The following is an 18,674-nucleotide window of genomic DNA, read 5'->3' as shown; positions in this document are numbered from 1 at the left end:
GAATGAGAGGTGGGATTTCTTTGCTACTGGACGATTCTTAGAATCTCCAAACTGTACATAATTATAATACACAAATTTGTACATTCTACAGTGATGAACCATCATCTTTACCAATTTCCCTTAGTGCAGTATCACAAGTACTGAGATCCAAGACAAAGGAATTGAATGACAGCACATTTATGAACATTTTTACTTTTATCTCAAGTCCTAAATTCTGCCTTTGGCTTTAACCTTGTTTGTGTTATATGTAAAATACAGATTTCATGGATATCAGAACAAAACTACTCCTACAATATGCAGGAAATACAGCATTATGTATATCACATAAATAGCACTTTATTATGGAAGGTAATGTTTCAGTTGATTATATTTCACACTGCAAATTTAATGCTTAGTACTAGTGGTTAACTTATTTCCCAAAGTATCAACGCTAAACAAAATATGAGATCCGTCGGTACCCCTGCTTAAGGTTTTACTTTCAAATTGTAAGTGCTGCTTATGGATTAGACATTTATTAGTAGTAGTGCAGCAGAGATTGGTATACTACTTACATATTCTATATAATAATGCTATGTTAATACATGGCATGGAAAATTTGTATTCTTGAAAAAAAACACTTTCACCTTTAAAACTAAATTTTCCTTAGGGTTAATTTTTTACTAAAAAATATAAATAATCCAAATAGTGCAGCTACTAGTTTTCACTTATTATGCTTGTCTGTAATTACTGTACGGTACAATATTTTACACATTTTGGTTATTTTTGTAAGCTTGAATAATTGGCTTAAACAAATATGATTAATATTCATTTTGTATCTTAACATATCATTAAAATATAATGACATATAAGATAATTTAATTATCAGTGATAGCTTTTTAATTAAAAGTTGTTGCTTCTCGGAAATCTAAACTGAGTAAGATAGTACAGTACAACCAACACTGCATTGTATAGAGGTAACTTACCGAAAACCTTTTTAACTGGCTGTCTCAAAATTGTTGTCTTTGCTTAATACTTCCAGGCTTAAGTTATGCCACTGTACAAGCTAAAGCTGAAGGTGGAATACCTAAATGAATGACTGTGACCTTCAATATAGCAATATTAATGGTCCAGGATCAAATGCACAAGTATAAAGGTCTGTACTTATTGAACAGTGCTCCAGACAATATAAATTTATTCTGAAGACAACACAATTACTCCTATCATTCTACATTTAAAAATTACAATTATCCTGCCAAAATGTATCCAAAACACTGCCAGCTGACTGAGTAAAGCACAAAGTGCCGACAATAGTGTAGAGAAAAAGCCAAGTGGAGAGAGAGCACTCTTGGCACAGTGTTTTTCTATGTCACAGCCAGCTGTAGAAATGTAATCAAACACTTTGTGTTTACGCATTTCCAATTGGCATTGGTGTACAGTACATAAATGAGCAAAATTATGATATGGCAATTTTAAATCATTTGAAAATACATATTTGGGCCAAATACTGCACTGTATATAGAACATAGCAACCAAGACAAAGTTATTATTTTATGTGGTCATTAAAAATACAGTAATTATGATAAATTACATAAATTCTGATATCAAGGAAATACTGCATATTTTCATTAATAATAAAATATACAGTCAAACAATTTTCACTAATTTGTAAGTAATTGGTTCACTTATTGCATACATGAAACTGATGTAAAATAGTATCTAGACACATCCTTAATTTCCTTAGATAAAATGGGCATATTTAAAATTGATTGTCTCTAGAAAAATACAATAAAAAACAATACCTTATTATCAACATTATTCATAATGTTTTATTCCATTGCCTCAGCCCAGCTCTGCTCTGTTGGGTAAAGTGCTAAGAACAAACTAATGATTTAGGTAGACATGTTTTCATTACAGTGCATAAAACAATAAATATATTTTCCAAAGTAGCTTTGTGTGCTACTGCATCATCTCAGTAATATTTAAGCAACAGTGTTTGTGTGTGTGTATATGTGTACACTATTATTTATATATAATATATATATATATATATATATGTATATGTATACAGTATATATATAATATAATATAATGTCATACCTAATAGTTAGGATGCACTACTTGGTCTAGTATGCAAGGCCTGATTTGCCTAACAGGCAACAATTTTTATTTAAAAAAAAAAGTCCAATTGCTTTATTTAATTATTAATATATTAAGAACATGAATTACTGACTTAGTTATGTTAAGAGAGGTTAAGTTTGGTCAAATTTTTACGTTAGTTTTAACTCAAATCAAAAAGTTTAATCATATACAGCTATGTAATGGAAAGCTTTTCATTTTATAGGAAAATGTTTAGAATATATAACCAGGAAAACTTGGCGTATTAGGGAAATTGGACCTTGCATAGTAGGCCAAACTGCATTCTGGCTACTAGGTACAACTATATATATATATAATATATAATATATATATATATATATATATATATATATATATATATATATATATATATATATATATATATATTTATTTATTTGAGGATCAGGCAATGCATTTACCTAACCTTATTATGCCTTTTATTTTGCCTAGTGTGTAAAATGAGCCCTAAATAAATTAATAATGAATTATATCAATATAATCTGTTTATATTGTGAAATTCTGACTAATTTTTGCAGTTAAAAAATACTTTCTTGAACAAAATTGGCTAGGCCTATAGTAGTGAATTCTGGGTATTAGGTACAAAATGCACGCACAGTTATGTTCAGTTGTGTGTGTGTGTGTGTTTGTGTATATGTATGTGTGTGTGTGATATATATTATATATATATAGCACACATTTTTGTGTTTTGAGTCACTAAGTACAGTATAAGGATAACTAAATTAAACAAAATACAGTACTGCCTTGTAGGTGACATCATAAATATTTATTATAAAATATCTGTAAATAGTGCATTTGTTTTGCAGCTTAATGGCACCATAGGTGACTATTGATAAAAATTGCAATACAGTAATTTAAATGATTTACATAAACCCTTACATATGTAATTATTAACTGGGTGAATTGGGAACAATTAATGAATTACAGCAATTACATAATAATATACTGTAATAAAAAAATCTGGATACAGTACTATATTGTAATGAGTAATCATTAAGGGGATGTCAATATCATATAAATATCCATATACAGTCCTTTAAAACATAGCACATCAGTTCCTGGCCTGTATAAAAAAAAATCGGGCATACAAAAATTGCCAAAGACAATATGCTGTACTATGGTCTTAGAACAAAATAATTAACTATGTTAACATACAGGATTGCACTTACTACCCTGAGTCTTTATGCATTAGCCTACATGATGCCATGATTTGTCTTTGACATCCTCACATTGTGTTGTAATAGGCTATGAAAAGTGAACGGAATCACTGGTAACACTTTTTTATAATCAAACACAGGGTCTCCACTGGTATTTAAAAGCTTAGTGAAACGCTTCAATTAAAACACTATAAAAATAATTTAAGAAACAAATACATGCAAACTAAACAAATTAAAAATTTAAATCGCTCGTATTACATTCACAAACATGACTGGAAAAAACAGTAAGTTTACGATCAAAGTTATAAAACCTGAGATGCTCGAGAAAAAATGTATGCTTGTTCTGCCTGATCAACATGAAAAAATATTTATTCAATATGAACTACCATATTTCAAAATGACAGGTGTTGCAGTTTAATAACCGGGTGAGTTTTGTTTTTATTGTTACTCGGGGTAAATAGTTTCCCCAAAGAAAGGAAAAAAAAAGTTTCAAACCAGGTAACTTTAGGCCTTGCTGGTTGTAATTATAGCCTACATTTGATCATAACTAATATTTTATGTTCATTAAGTTACAATTACAACACAACAATAGGTCTTAGAGAAAGAGAAAATGTCTGCTAATGGAAACCTCAAATAAGTCCAGTACTGTATGTAAGGCTTTAATTTAAAGGCTTAATCATACTGACTGAAATATCCCGACACTGTAAATTGCCTCAAGGAAGGAATGTGGAATTAAATACTGACAGGTAAGAGATGTTAAAGAATAAAATTTTATATTATATATATATATATATATATATACTGTATATATAATATATATATATATATATATATATATATACTGTATATATAATATATATATATATATATATAATATACAGTGTATATATATATACACTGTATATATATAATATATATATATATATATATATATAATATATATATAATATATATATATATATTATATATATATATATAACATATATATATATATAATATATATATAATATATATATAATATATATGTATATAATATATATATATAATATATATATATATATAATATATATATATATATAAATTTATATTTATATTATTTTAGCAGTAAAATAGCAAAACAAAAATACAGTAATTAAGAAATTTCCATAATATTTGTATACCATTGTGTTTTTATTTTAACAAATAATTTTTTCATGTCACTTTAACAAATCTAAAAAAAAGAAACATTCATAAAAATATTTTATCATTTTTCACTTCACACAAACTGTACACACGTTCTGAAAATTATTTCCAAATGGGTTCTACCTGTGCTATATGTCTACATCTACATCACTGTTTTCTGATGCACTATTAGAAGTTGATCTGTCATCATTTATCAAAAGTTGCGCTGGCACGGATGTGAGAGCCAGACTTACAGGTTTCACTGCTAGGCCCGTAACAGGATTGATACCCAGCCCTGGTGATAGCGGTGTTTGTACCATCCCACCCCCTAGACTAATCAGTTGATGGACACCACCAGCTACTGCTTGTACATTACTCACACCATGCACAGCTTGCACAGCATGCATGGCTTGTACAGCACGTATAGTCTGAGGCAAAGTTGTATTCGTAATGACGGTTGAAGACGTAGGTGGGATAATGTTACTGGAACTAGTAGTCGTGGTATTGTTATTGATGGATGAAGATGTACTACGGCCATGCACTGGTTGAACCTGGTGAATCTGGATGTTTGCGAGTTGGGGGATGATAGGTCGCACTTTTTTCCCACCAGGTCGATGAGGGTTTCGACAACCTCTACAGCGACACTCGATACATGCCTTAGCCTCAACATAACATGGACATCTCTGCCCACAACAAGTCAATTTTCCAGGTGTTGGAGTTGCATTGCCACATCGACATCCTTTTCGCTTTGGTTTTGGTTTAGGTTTAGGTTTAGATTTTTTTATCAATTCTTGATTTACAGAAGGAACAATTTCTGGTTCAATAGGAACACTTTTATTAGCGCTTTCGATATCGGGAGGTTTTCTTTTGATAGTTATTTTTGTACTATCGCCATCAGCATACATTACAGAGTATATGGAGGACCCATTATTGATAGAGGAATTATGTTTCGTGTAAGGTAATTCCTTAACAACACTGTGCTTAAGTAGGCCTATATTTGTACTTGGGAATATTGTACCGGGTACAAAACTTGATGCGGTTATTCCACTTGTGGTAGTTGTTGTGGTGGTTGTTGTTGCGAGTGTTTGTGGCAGAAAGTGATGAGTTGTTTGCATAACAGGTGGCGGAGTAGATATGACTGTTTTCATAGAAGTTATTGTGGATGGCGGACATGAAATTTGTGGCACTGCAGAATTTACAGGTTGCGAGGAAACATGTACCAAACCTAAACTTATTGTTGATGGTATCGACTGAAGTGACGGGGAAGGTTGAGTTGAAAGTGTCCACAACGGTTGCTTTGGAACAGGATAAGAGGTATTTAATGGTGTGACAACTGCATTCACTCCACTCGTTTGAGGTATTGACACTTTCTCCTTATTATCACTCTCATGTTCACAATGCACACTGTTTGTTTCATCACATCTATTATTAGTATTATCTATAGCTTCTTCTATCATGTCAGTGAGGCTAAACTGACCCCCATTACTGTATATGGAGCACAATTTACAATAAATTGGTGTGAACTTTATATATTCACATAGTTTTCTGTAGCACTGCAACACCAATTTAATTTGAACATTGTCAACATACATCCTGTAATCTTTACACCAGCCACATGTGGGTTTCAGGCGCTTTTTTCCACCAAGACACTTTCTACAAACATGATGCTGACAGCTTGTTTCTGTAGGCGTGTATGGTTCAGAAAGTAATTTGCCACAAACCGTACAGGAAAGGGACTGGCGAAGGTAAGGCAACAACTTGTACAGCTCTGTCCAACTATCCCGGTTTTCTGGATCGGCCTGCATGACCAGCCGACAAGTGGTCACATAGAGGTTTGTGGCGTTCATGTTTCATCCACCATCGGCGCTACCATGATCAATTAATTACGCCAGTTCCAATTCAAATCCAAATTCGAAGCATCTCTATTGGGTCTCATCCTTGTAAACAAAACAAAGGTAAATACTAGCGCTTATAGGTGGGGCAAAAAGGATGTAAAACAGAAGAGGTCTGGCGGGTGAGGGTGGATCCCCCGCGGGTGGGGCTCGAACCCTTCCTCACCCGCCAGGACAATAGATGGCGAGCTGCAGTGAATATCATGTCGGCTATAGCAGCTCAGCATCAGTAACACATTGTTGGTGTTGGGAGACGCATTCGTTATGTCTCGCCTTAAACCTATCTCTTGGTGCGAGTGACAAAATATGATGGAGGTGTGTGCGGCGTCTCGAGTAGTGACGGTGTGTGTCTGGAGTGTTGAGTGTCACCGCGGTAACACTTGAGGCTGGTGGGGTAGAGGGTAGCTCTAATCTCCCCTTCAGTTACCCAGGGGATCTGCACTATTTTACATATTTACCAGTATTCGGAAGTTGACTACATATATATACCATGAATACTGAATGGGTTTTAGACTAGTAAAACGTCTCAAGTCTGATCTGTGACTCGATATCTAGGCTTATGTAAGGTAGCATTCACCTACAGTATTTGATAATACACTAATGTAATGTGACACTTAAGTCTAATGAAGTAACCAAGATAAAAGATGTAGTTTCTATGCAAATGTATTCACTTCATTGAAAGTCTAGGTCCTGCTCAACATTTGTACATGATTTATTTTGATCATTAGGCATGATTTATGTGTATGTAAATGCACAAGAACATAAAATGTAAGTTTAATCATAGCCCATGTAATATGCTGTAAGTTATTATAAATAGTAAATGGTGTAGGGGGGGTGTGTGTCCTATTAACCATTGACTAACCACCAATAGTAAATTGGTGGTTAGTCAATTTGTAAGTTGAAGTTGTACAGTTATACAGGTACAGTAAGCCTACACCAAAATCTCGCCTTTCATTATCTTTCGATGATTCCAAGGATCAACGTACTCTCATCCTGGTCTCTGATCCGGCCTCCAGGCTGCCTCAGGTATCGTCTGAGCTCTGGTGCAAATTGGTCCAAAGATTTTGTGAAGCATGAGAAATCTAGTTGATCAACCAGGCTGTTCAACACAACATAAGTCACAGCCTAGTTGATCAGGTATCCTTTAAAGGTGTTTATCAAGTTTTCTTTTGAACACTGAGATTGGCCAGTTATGTCCCATATGTATTAAATGGTGAGAGTTAGAGACATATCAATGCCACTAAGCTGCCTACCAGTATTATAAATGTTAATAACTATTTTACATTGGAGTCTCCAATCATTGACAAGCAAAATCCACTTTTAAAATAACATAGTCAGATAGTGTGCTGCATGGTAAATCTCATGTATTCCCTGTTATTCTTGGGTAACCAGTTATGTCAACTCCCCAAGTCAAAACGGGTGATCCAATGATGGGTTATGTTCATGATATTACAGCACAGTCTATACAATAATAACAAGTGTGGGGTAGGATAATGAGTGATAAGGCATTCATGTGGGTGGAAGAGAGGGCTGATTCATAAACACCTAAATAATAATAACTTGGCAGAAGCAATGATCACGAACTTACACAACCACTTTGAATTGAAGGATTTAAACAAAACATTTAGATGTGTGAATTACAGTACATATATTTTAAGCACACAGGATGGCATACTACTAACATGGATACATTTATCATTCACCTAAATTTTAAACTCTTTGTACAAAGAGTTATGTCACAAGTACTGAGGTGAGCACTTTGAGTGGAGCAGCTGTCATGTTCCACCTTCCTTGACCAAACCCAGGCCTTCTCTAAAGGGAGAGGAGTGTGGAAAAACTAGGAGAGGCTACATGAAGCATGAGAAACCTCATAATGCCCTAATACACAGCCCAAGATACTTAATATCCATGTCTGTATTACTGTATATCCTTGCATGTGTGTTAAAAATATATGTAATGCACAAATCTAAATGGTTTGTTTAAATCCTTCAATTCAAAATACAGTACTGTACTAGTATTGTAGTTGTATAGTTTATTATTATTTTATTGGGTGTGTGTGTTAGTGGCATTTACATAATTTCATCCCATTTTAACGATCCCCCCATTTTATATAATATTATTAGTGTTCAATTATTTCAGGTGAGCTTCAGCCATTGCTGGTATGATCTGGATGACTTACATTCTAGATATGCTGCAGGCCAGCTGGAAAATCATGTGTGCTTCAGAAGGTAGCTGCTAGTAGAAAAAACTAAAAGGTAAAATGGGTGCATCTCTAAGTTATTTAGCAAATACATATTTTAAGAATTGGATGATATAAGCTGAAATGAAATACTGATAGAGGCACATATTTTATAGTTACTGTATTTTAAACTATCCTAAATAGAGTTGTCCAACTAATACTGTATATGTATTCCACTGAAGTATACTACTATACTAGCTTTCAGATGGAGGATTTCCCAATAGTATACAGTACTCTATGTTGTTGATGTAAATTTGTCGTAACCTAAATTAATTGACTGATTAATGTTTCTAAATTTTCTTACACAACTTATCCTTTTAAATATAGAATGCTCTTCTAAGATTTATACTGTTTAGGATGAAGAAGAGTTATCTTAATTAACATGAACTTAAATACTAAATTTATAAGATGATGATAATAACTAGGTAATGAGGATACTACCTACCTTAGCAGTCTCAGTGGCGTAGTGGTAAGACACTCGCCTGGCATTCCGCGAGCGCTTTGTCCTAGGTTCGTATCCTGGCCGGGGAGGATTTACTTGGTGCAAATCCTTAACTGTAGCCTCTGTTAAACTCAACAGTAAAATGGGCACTTGGTTGTAAAAACGATTCTTCGTGGGGGTCGTATTCCAGGGAACATAGGATTAAGGACCTGCCCGAAATGCTACGTATACTAGTGGCTGAACAAGAATGTAACAACTCTTGTATATATAAAAAAAAAAATGTGGGGGCTTGGCATTAACACTGTTTCTGTTAAGTTAAAGTTTTTTAGGATTATTGCCAGGTGAGAGTTCTGCTTGCCCAGAAAATTAGAGATAATGCACAGTGACTCAAATTTTGAACAGTTACATCAGGAAGTTTACAACAACAAAAATGTGGTCTTCAAACTGGTACAATAAGTACAAAATTTTATTATGTATAATTTTTTTTACATTTGAAAAATCTTTGTTTATGCACTATATGTATATACTTGATTTTACCTGGTATATACATATAGTATATAAGGATTTTCATATACTGTATGTATTAACATGTATAGTTCTGTGTTCTATAATTTTCATTAATAAAAAAAACAATGAGGGTGAATTTGTCATCATACCACACACCCAGAGTAATGCAAGTAGGAATTTGCACATCAGTATTTTTCTGAGTAAACTATAATCAGTATTATATGTACCTGTACTGCACTTTATTAGGAAAACAATAATTAAGCATTGAATATAATGAAATGTCCTTTCCAAGTGGGCCCCTCAGTACTCGCCTAGTTGTGCTTTGGTCCCACTTTTCAACTATCAATCAAACTGGTGTAGCTTCCTGAGCTGCATGCTGGTGTAGCAAAGCCTAGGAAGATGTGCCAGACCACTATGGCACATTGATGTAATTTTGTGTATTCATTTTTCCAATTGCTTTTCTTTTTCTTCTCATTCCTCCCCACCCTGTAGAAATAACAAGGCAGTGATATGAATATTTTCATGAACAGTACTCTCACATATTTAAGACGCTCATTTAGATCATTTTCTTGCAGGTATCGTCCTTTGGAAATTTTAAACCATCAAGTTTTTTTTTTTTTTTTTTTTTTATAATCTGAAACACCCAGTACTGAGCAACAATGGCAGGAGTTGATGCACAGCACATAAAAGACTTAATTGCTAAAGGGAATAGATTTGAAGCTATGAACATGTTTATTCAAAGCAAGTTCGGCAAACCAGATAATACAGAAAGTGTTGTCAAGATAAAGCGGGAAGTTGGTGAGCCGATCATCAAATCCAAGAAGAATAAAGCTGCTGAAAAAGCAAGCCATAGCAAAGACAATAGTGAGAGTGAGAGTGATGGGAGTGAGGCTGGCAGTGACAGCGAGAGCAGCGGAAGTAGTCATGCCAGCTCTTCAGCTCCTCGCAGTGAAGCACTCGTGCCGGAAGTTGAATTGAAAGAGGACGAAAATTTGGATGTTGATATCGAAACTGTTGATCCCCTCACTGAAGCTGTTCTACCCAGGCCTCACTTGTTGGAACAAGCTGGACCTGCACACATGACACAGCCACAGCAAAATATGCAAGGTACATACTCAATTTTGGATCTATTGTTAAGGAGAGTCTTTTTTTTTACAATTAATTTGTGAAGTAACACGTTCATATACCATTAAGGTCAAATCTACTTTGTCAATAGACCATGTATAATATAAATTTCAGTACACCAAATAATTGCAAATTATTTACAGTCATTCTAAAATGTGCAGTTACAGTACGATATGGATTTTTTTTTTTTTTTTTTTGTTTGAGGAGCTTCTTGGTGGTTTCCTGAAGCCGTATCACTAAGATAGCTTTGCATTACTCCCTGTGCCCTTTACAGAGGCACAAGAAGCAGGGCATTGTTATGATCATTCAGAAAATAAGTGAAGCAATGCAGACAACTGCAACCTTCACAGAGAATGAAGCACCGAAACATCGAAAGGTCTCCAGAAATAGTTTGTTCAAACCCAGTGATTCACTCACTTGAAACAATCTTAAACCCCCTAGTGTAAATGGTCACCAACTGTGTGGCATCCCTTGGGAGCTCCAAGCTTCCAAGCCCACAGTCAGTCAGTGCTGTCGCTGATATCTGAGCAATAAGACCTTCATGAGTCTCATTGTCATAGCGAGTCCTACTATACTTTGTTTACAGGATAAATGTAGGCCATTATACTCTGTCCTTTGGGGGCCATTTACTTGAATGACACTCCCACACCCTTCATGTTTCATGTTGGAAAGTTTAGTGAGGATAGCCCCAAGCATCTGGCAGACTTTGGACAGACAGGCAGATAAGACATTCTACAGTATTTTATGGATATAGATTTCATAATAGACTACATTTTGCTATTGTCAGCCAATGTATTCCCTCAGTTATTAAATATGATGTAAATTTACTGCTATTTATTGCTCCTGGCAGTAGAAAACAGTGTATTTTTATGTAATATTTCTTACTTTATTTATTTCAATAGTGTACATTGGTTGATATAATGGAGGGAGGCAGAGCTGACCTAAGAGGGCTGATTAATGGCACCCCAACTGGCAGAAGCTCACCAGTAGACACCTTAAGGAAACTACCAGTTACCAGTGCTCCATATTGTATATGCTGCAAATTTGCAACAATATTCCCCATAACTACCATGTATATATTTATATTTCCAGTCATCCCAAGAAACTGGATAATGGCGGGTCAAACTATAGCCAAAAATAGGCATATATTTGGAAGTTTAGATTATTTGCAAATTTGGATTAGGTTTCAGATTGATATATACCCATACAGAGTCTATATCATAACAAATATAGATTAAAGGGATATATGAATAAATAATTTGATTCTTCAATTCTGTTTTAGGATACGGCCACATAGGAGGAATGACTCACTATGGAGCCCCACCAGGGGGTCCTTATGGCCCGTATTGTGTCCAGGTCCCACAGTACGGGCCAAGAGGGGATGGGACACAGACCAGTCCTATCTGGCTGGATCCTAATTCACAGCAACACCATCAGCAACTACAGCACCAACAACTTCAGCATCATCAGCAGCATCAGCATCACCAACATCAGCAGCACCAACAACAACAGCAGCAGTTGCAACAACAACAGCAGCAGCAAGAAGAACAACAAAGACAACAGCAAGAAAATTCCTATGTATGTTTATTCCTTTACTGAAATATTTGATTGTAGGTGCTTGTTATAATGTGTGTGTTTCCCTAACCTATGATAGTAACGATGAAGCTATATTATATTGCTATTTAATTAGTATTACTACATTAGGCCTGTTGGAATAATGGAATTTCATTACTTAATACAGTATAATAAATTGTCTTTGGTATTGGCATATCTAATAAATTTACTACTTTAGATTTGTGTTGAAATGATAATGCAAGTTGAGAGCCCAACATCAGCGATATGACGTGTTTGATCAGCTAAAATAAGATGAGTTGCTGTTCTAGGCATTTAAGGATTGAGTCACTAAATTGTGAAAATATCAACAGCTGTTTAAGCTGTACATGAGTAAATAATATATGTCGTACCTAATAATCCGAAATGTACTACCTGGCCTAGTATGCAAGTTTGCCTAAGAAGCAGAGTGATTTTCATTATTTTCAAATATTTCCTTCTAAATTGGTTTATTCCAATTATTATTATTACATATTATAATACTAAGAACATGAATTACTGATTTAGTTAATTAGGCTACAACAGTCTTCATAATTAGGTTGTAGGCGTTCACAAAGTAAATTCTTTGTGCATGACAAAATTAGTTGTCTTCACTCTCCCAAATATGGCCTTACACTATTCCAATGCTACAAGATAAGTCAAGAGCTTCTTCATGTACCGAGTTTTGACTGCCTTTCTCTAGCAGTCATAAACACCAAGGCTTGGTATTCCAGTCACTACTTAGATTTCTCTAATTATGCCTGGAAATTCACTTCTAAAGTCATCACACTGTTAATTGTTATTCTAGCATGTTGACACTAATAATCACAGTCATTGTTCACCTCAAGTTCCACAGTACCTTCAGTCCAAACATGACTTGCTACGATGTACTCCTGATCTTAATATAATCTTCAACAAATTACACACCACAGCATTGTAATCAATTCCTATATCAGATGAACCCACTCCTTAATGGTCTGCCTCTTTCAACTAGGGTGCTATACTTAGGCTTTCATATAGTTATAGGCTTCACACCCTCATGCCAGAGCAACTAGATACAGTCCAATTGCAAAAATAGAGCTTTGACCAGCTACCTCACAAGCAGTCCCTCCTGCCCATTACTGGTACAAGTGTTCCTGATGCTCCAAGCAGCAGTAGTGAACTCTCCCACACAGTATGGAATGGACCTGCCAACAGGGAAGCAACTCGTATTTACCTTTATCCAAGTTTTTGTTGATTCATGCAATGCTTCCAAACATCAAGATTGGCTACTGAAATGCTCTGCTACTACCAAACTTATATTAGTGCCTTGTTTGTACAGCAGACACCACTCTTGTATATCTATAACACTTGTCAGCAATGTATATGCAGCTCTTTGTACACCAATAATTTAAAGATCATAATTTTCTGTTAAAACTTCTCAGAAAATAAATATCAACACCCTAAATAAGACACGATTTAAGAGAATATATCGGTGGCTTGGCATGGAATACTTGTCATAATTGAGCAAGGGAAAACAGTGAGGAGCAGTCCTGTCACAATAAGCCCACAATTTTCATAATTTACAAAATTCATCATTGGACATACTGTAATTTTCTTCGTGGGGGAGACTGTTGCTGTGCTCAGATCATTGCTTTAAAGGAAGTAGATCATTAAAGTAAGGAAATAAGTTAATTGTTGGGTGTAGCCAAGTCAACATGAAGTACAGTATTGTGCAAGTTTCCAAGTGGGAAACAGTTGAAACAGCGTCACAAATACATTGGTCTGGTTGTCCCAGGAAGATGTCTTCAAGGTTTGTGAATGTTCTAAAATATTCATTGGAGAGTACCCTTTAACAAGGGTAGACATTGCAACCTTTTATGTTACAACAAGGGTAGACCTGGAAGAAACTTTCAAGGGATGACCAGACTGATGTTTCTATGATTGCATGTAACTACTATTTTCCCTCTCAGAAATCCACACAATACTTCCTCATGTCAATTTGGCTACACCCAACAGTTAACTTGTTGGGTGTAACCCAATTATCATTATCAACTTATTTTCTTTGGTGGCCTGCTTTCTTTAAAGCAATGATTTCTTTGCTTATTTCCTTTGTAGGTGCCATAATAACAATGTCATACCACATGAACCACTAATAAGTGCAAAAAACTAACAAAGAGCAAAATGCAGCACATATCTACTCACTGCCTCTGGTACTGTGGTCACTCCAGGAAGCTAATGCCTGTCATGACATCATGTAGTCATTACATATGTCTGTCTAAAATCTTTCACCCACAAGGCCATCTTTTTTTTTTTGATGAGTACTGTAATTTGCTTCCTTGGCAGTCACTTGTGATATCATGGGAATGTTGAAAAGAGATGTTAAAATGGACAGCTTTCAGCCATTCAGTACTAGATGGAATCTTCTAGTAACATCTAGCACCTTAATGACCCTGCAGAGACAGTAAGTAATTATTAAAAGAAAGCACAAAATCAAAGCACTGTCAAGCACTATGCAAGTCACAGGTTATGCAAAAGATCTTAGATATCACTCGGGATGCCAATACGGAAACAGAACATCTAAGTTTACATTTTGTGCTATATATAGTTAAGAATTTCTCGAGAGATGTTTGGTGTAAAGGAACAGTAAGAAGGAAATTTTTCCAATTGTCCTGAAAATTGTGGTATGACCAGAAAACTTGAAAATATTCCTGTGGCAGTCCTATCTTGGCCTAATAAAGTACACGTGTGTATACTATCCTAGGCCTAGGAATGTTTTTCTTCTTCTTCTGCGCCCTCTACAAAATAGCACAAAAGTGAACATTGTTGGCTGCAACACTATTTATGTACACTCAACCAAATAATTGCTATAAATACTATCATTTTAAGAATGATAGTGACTAAACCGTTAGCTCACCTTCACAAACAAGCCAATAATTCCTAAATAAATTATTTGCCTTTGAAGTACAGCCTTAGTCTAGGCTTAAAATTGGTCCTTGAAATCAATCAAATATACAGTTAAGTGCCTATGTCAATCTCTCATAATTAAGTAGCTAATTCTTGGTAGTAAATCCTTGTGTTTTTGTATTTTGTTATTAAATTGCCTAACAGCTGATTTCTGTTCCATATTTATAGAACACCTCATTGCATTGACTTGAAACTTAAAATACATTACTAAGAGTGTAAAAAAATAATGATGCCATTTGAAGTATTAAGCAAAGGAAGGCATTGAGTCAGTATTGTTGTATAACTCCGATTAAGCCACAGGCAACAGCAACGTACAGTACTCAAGATGCTGATATGGGAGCAGAAAGACAAAAGTTTAGATATACACTGTATACAGTATTATTACGACTGGATTCACTAAGGATTATACCTAATGATATTTGATTTAAAGGAAAACAATTTATATTCATCTTGAAAATCTGAGCATTAAAGGTGTGTAACAGTGGAATAAAACAATTAGGGCAAATATGAGGCAGGTTTCTGCATCCTTCAGATAACCAGGAATATAGCCTGATATGCAAGCAGGGTAGTGAAGTTTCCCTTTATTTTTTGGTTCTGATGATGCAAAGATAGCTAATGGGAAACATTGATGATGCAGAGTTTATTAATAATAAAACGTCCCATTTCAATCTCCATGTAAATAAGGCCGAATGTATTATTGAGTAGCAATTTGTGAAAGAAAGAAGATCCAAGAGCAGGTAACATGTCTGAGTTGCAGATATTAATGTTTCGTCAGCCACTTATTTGGAGTTTATACCAAATGGTGAAGTATCCAGTAGTAAATCTCTATTTGTTTGTGTTTACTGCAAAGATACAATATATATTGGAATCCTGTAACCACAGGATTGAATGGGTTCAAAGATTCAATAGCCGGTAAGGTGGTTGTAGATTATTTGAGCAAGTGTAACCTCATGCTTCATACAAACCGATAGCTATACCAAATTTTATCATTCCAGCATAAATTGCCCCAAACTTGTTTAAATATTGTAACAATAATGTAAATAAATGAATTTGCATCATGTGTGTAATAACTAAACCAAGATAAAAGATTTTTTCACTGGTATTTTTCTTCAATATTAGTAAATTCTTTAACAAATTCTTTTATCATCCAATAAATGTGAAAACAGTGCAATTGATGTGGTCAGTAATGTAGATAAAAGTACAGGTAGTATATAAGATACGTTTATAATCAAATCTGAATTAGTCATTTGTGTTTTCTCAGGTTCCAAGAATTCAACGAGAGAGGGAACCAGTTCCAAATGATTTACACAAAAAGACTCATCAAAAATTCTTCAGAGATCAAGGCCGTCCATATATTTCTCGTGCCACCGGCAAGGAGATCCGTGGTAGAGCAATGGGTGCCCCATGTAACTGCAAAAAGAAATGCTGGTCCAAGATTGAACATGGTGCAGATGAAATTTTCTCAGCATTTTGGGATATGGGTAACTTTGATGAGCAAAATGTGTATTTATATGGCAATATCTCAATTAAACCTGTGAGCCGTCATTATGTAAAAGGATCTAATAGACGAACTTATACATTTACATATTGGTGTAAAGTACGTGGAAAACATGTGGAAGTGTGCAAAGAAATGTTTATGGGTGTTCATGGTCTTCAAAACAGTAGAGGACGAATAGGAAATCTTATGAAGCAAATGAAAGATGGTAACTTGCTTCCAAAACCTGACCAGCGTGGGAAACATGCTAACCGGCCAAATAAATACACTGAACAGTCCCTCCAAGCAGCCCGACGGCACATTGAAATGTACATCAATCGAAATATGACTCTGAAAAAAATGTACAGAGATTTTTATATGCCATGGTGTGATGAAAATAAGATTGTTCCCGTAAGTGAAGACAAATATAGAAGAATTTATTCAGAGGAATACAAAGTTTCTTAATACCTAATGATTATAGTAAAATTAGTGGATCAATCAGGTACAATACATTCATCCTTCATTCATCATTCATACATATTACAAATCAAGTGGAACTTGATATGTAAATTTTCCCATTTTCAAAGCAAGTATATATATAAATAATTATATTGTTTGTGTTAAGTTTTCATAATTGTCTCTTTCATACCTAACATTTTATTTAATTGGCAAGCCATGTATCCACAGGGAATGTTATTGTCTCTGTCTAATAAAGAATATAGTTTTTAAACTAAATTCCATATATGACAAAAGATGGTTATACTACTTTGTGATAATGCATATACAGATGTGTCATTGTTCTAATATCAGTGTAATCATCTCTTGGTAAATAATGATTAAGCAATTCCCTATATATGGGTGCCTCATTGAAGCACATCTTACATTCCAAGATAAAGATAGTTTATGTTTTAATTAGATCTTTATGAGCTGTATTTTAACCATAAAATGGAAGATAAAACTGCAGATTTTTCTTGTATACTTTTTTTTTTAAATTATGGGATAATCAATGAATTTTAATTTAGGTTAAAATTTGAAATAGAGTTTAACATTACAGCCCATCAATTTTGAGTAATGAGACCAAACTGCAGTGTAGCCTTTGCAAAAAGGCTTAGGAGCTTTAAGGGAACTGCAAAATTATTAAATTATAATATTTTTTTAAAATTACAGAATATAATGAAACTGAAACTTTATTGACCTTATTGGAAAATGTCATTAAACTGTTAGTCACCAAGTAATGGTTAATGGTAAAAGTATTAATGTGGTCTTACATAGAAGGCTAGTTGGGCCCTATTATCACTGGAAATGCTAAAAGTCATTTCTTTAGCTATACCATAGTAACAGGCCACTGCCACTCTCGTTTCTCATAAACTGTCTTTTAGTTCCTTGCTTTACCCTCATTTTTAAAAGTGAAAGAGTAACGAAGCAAGAAGGAATTTCTATCCCTGCATTTGTGCAAATTAAAGAGCCATTTTGTATCTCAAACTCTCATGACCCTACTGTGCATCTATGCAGTCAAGAAAACTATTATTCAAAATCAAGTGGGAAAACTACACTAAACAGTCATAAAAACAAGTTTTTGGCAAAGCTAAAACCATTGTTCAGTAAATAAAAGACATACAGGCATGTACATATTTATGCAGCACTAACATTTTTGCAACTGCACTAAGCTACATGAAACAGAAAATTTTACAGTATAATAAGATAAATTATATAATAAGGTAATATTTGAGAAGACAGGGACAAGAGTTCTCTCCCATCATATTGCCTCAATATTTTTTCATATAATATTACAGTATTAGTGAACAAACACCAGGGACTAGTAAATTCAAAATGAACCATAGAATTTGGTTTTATATGTGCTCAATGGCTTTCCCCAGGCCCCTTACTATTTATTATAATGTTGCACCCATCTACAAAAATCATTAAAACTGTGATTGGAGTGATATTAAGAGTGCATTCATACCTATTATTTCCCATGCTCTATGGGCTGATTTCACTGAGTGAAATT

General features: G+C 34.4%; 2 protein-coding genes across 5 annotated transcripts; one reads left to right on the top strand and one right to left on the bottom strand.

The window, feature by feature from the left end:
* Positions 1-4,397: 4,397 nt before the first annotated feature.
* LOC123765475 (E3 ubiquitin-protein ligase MSL2) lies at positions 4,398-6,497 on the bottom strand. Its single transcript, XM_045754079.2, has one exon. The coding sequence runs from the start codon at positions 6,296-6,298 to the stop codon at positions 4,601-4,603; it is 1,698 nt and encodes a 565-aa protein (XP_045610035.1). The 5' UTR covers positions 6,299-6,497; the 3' UTR covers positions 4,398-4,600.
* Positions 6,498-6,521: 24 nt separating this feature from the next.
* Positions 6,522-17,845, top strand: LOC123765476 (uncharacterized). Of its 4 annotated transcripts, none has more exons than XM_045754085.2 (5): positions 6,522-6,658; positions 8,483-8,598; positions 10,107-10,638; positions 11,939-12,234; positions 16,454-17,845. In XM_045754085.2, the coding sequence occupies exons 3-5, from the start codon at positions 10,191-10,193 to the stop codon at positions 17,129-17,131; spliced, it is 1,422 nt and encodes a 473-aa protein (XP_045610041.2). In that variant the 5' UTR covers positions 6,522-6,658; positions 8,483-8,598; positions 10,107-10,190; the 3' UTR covers positions 17,132-17,845. The 4 variants fall into 4 exon arrangements, with proteins under 4 accessions (XP_045610041.2, XP_045610038.2, XP_069190082.1 ...); XM_045754082.2 differs by having other exon boundaries at positions 6,549-6,685; XM_069333981.1 differs by lacking the exon at positions 6,522-6,658 and adding an exon at positions 7,324-7,493.
* The last annotated feature ends 829 nt before the right edge of the window (positions 17,846-18,674 follow it).

This window comes from Procambarus clarkii, chromosome 30 (assembly GCF_040958095.1).
Source record: "Procambarus clarkii isolate CNS0578487 chromosome 30, FALCON_Pclarkii_2.0, whole genome shotgun sequence".
Taxonomy (NCBI): Eukaryota; Metazoa; Arthropoda; class Malacostraca; order Decapoda; family Cambaridae; genus Procambarus; species Procambarus clarkii.
This window is presented reverse-complemented; position numbering and strand designations above follow the sequence as displayed.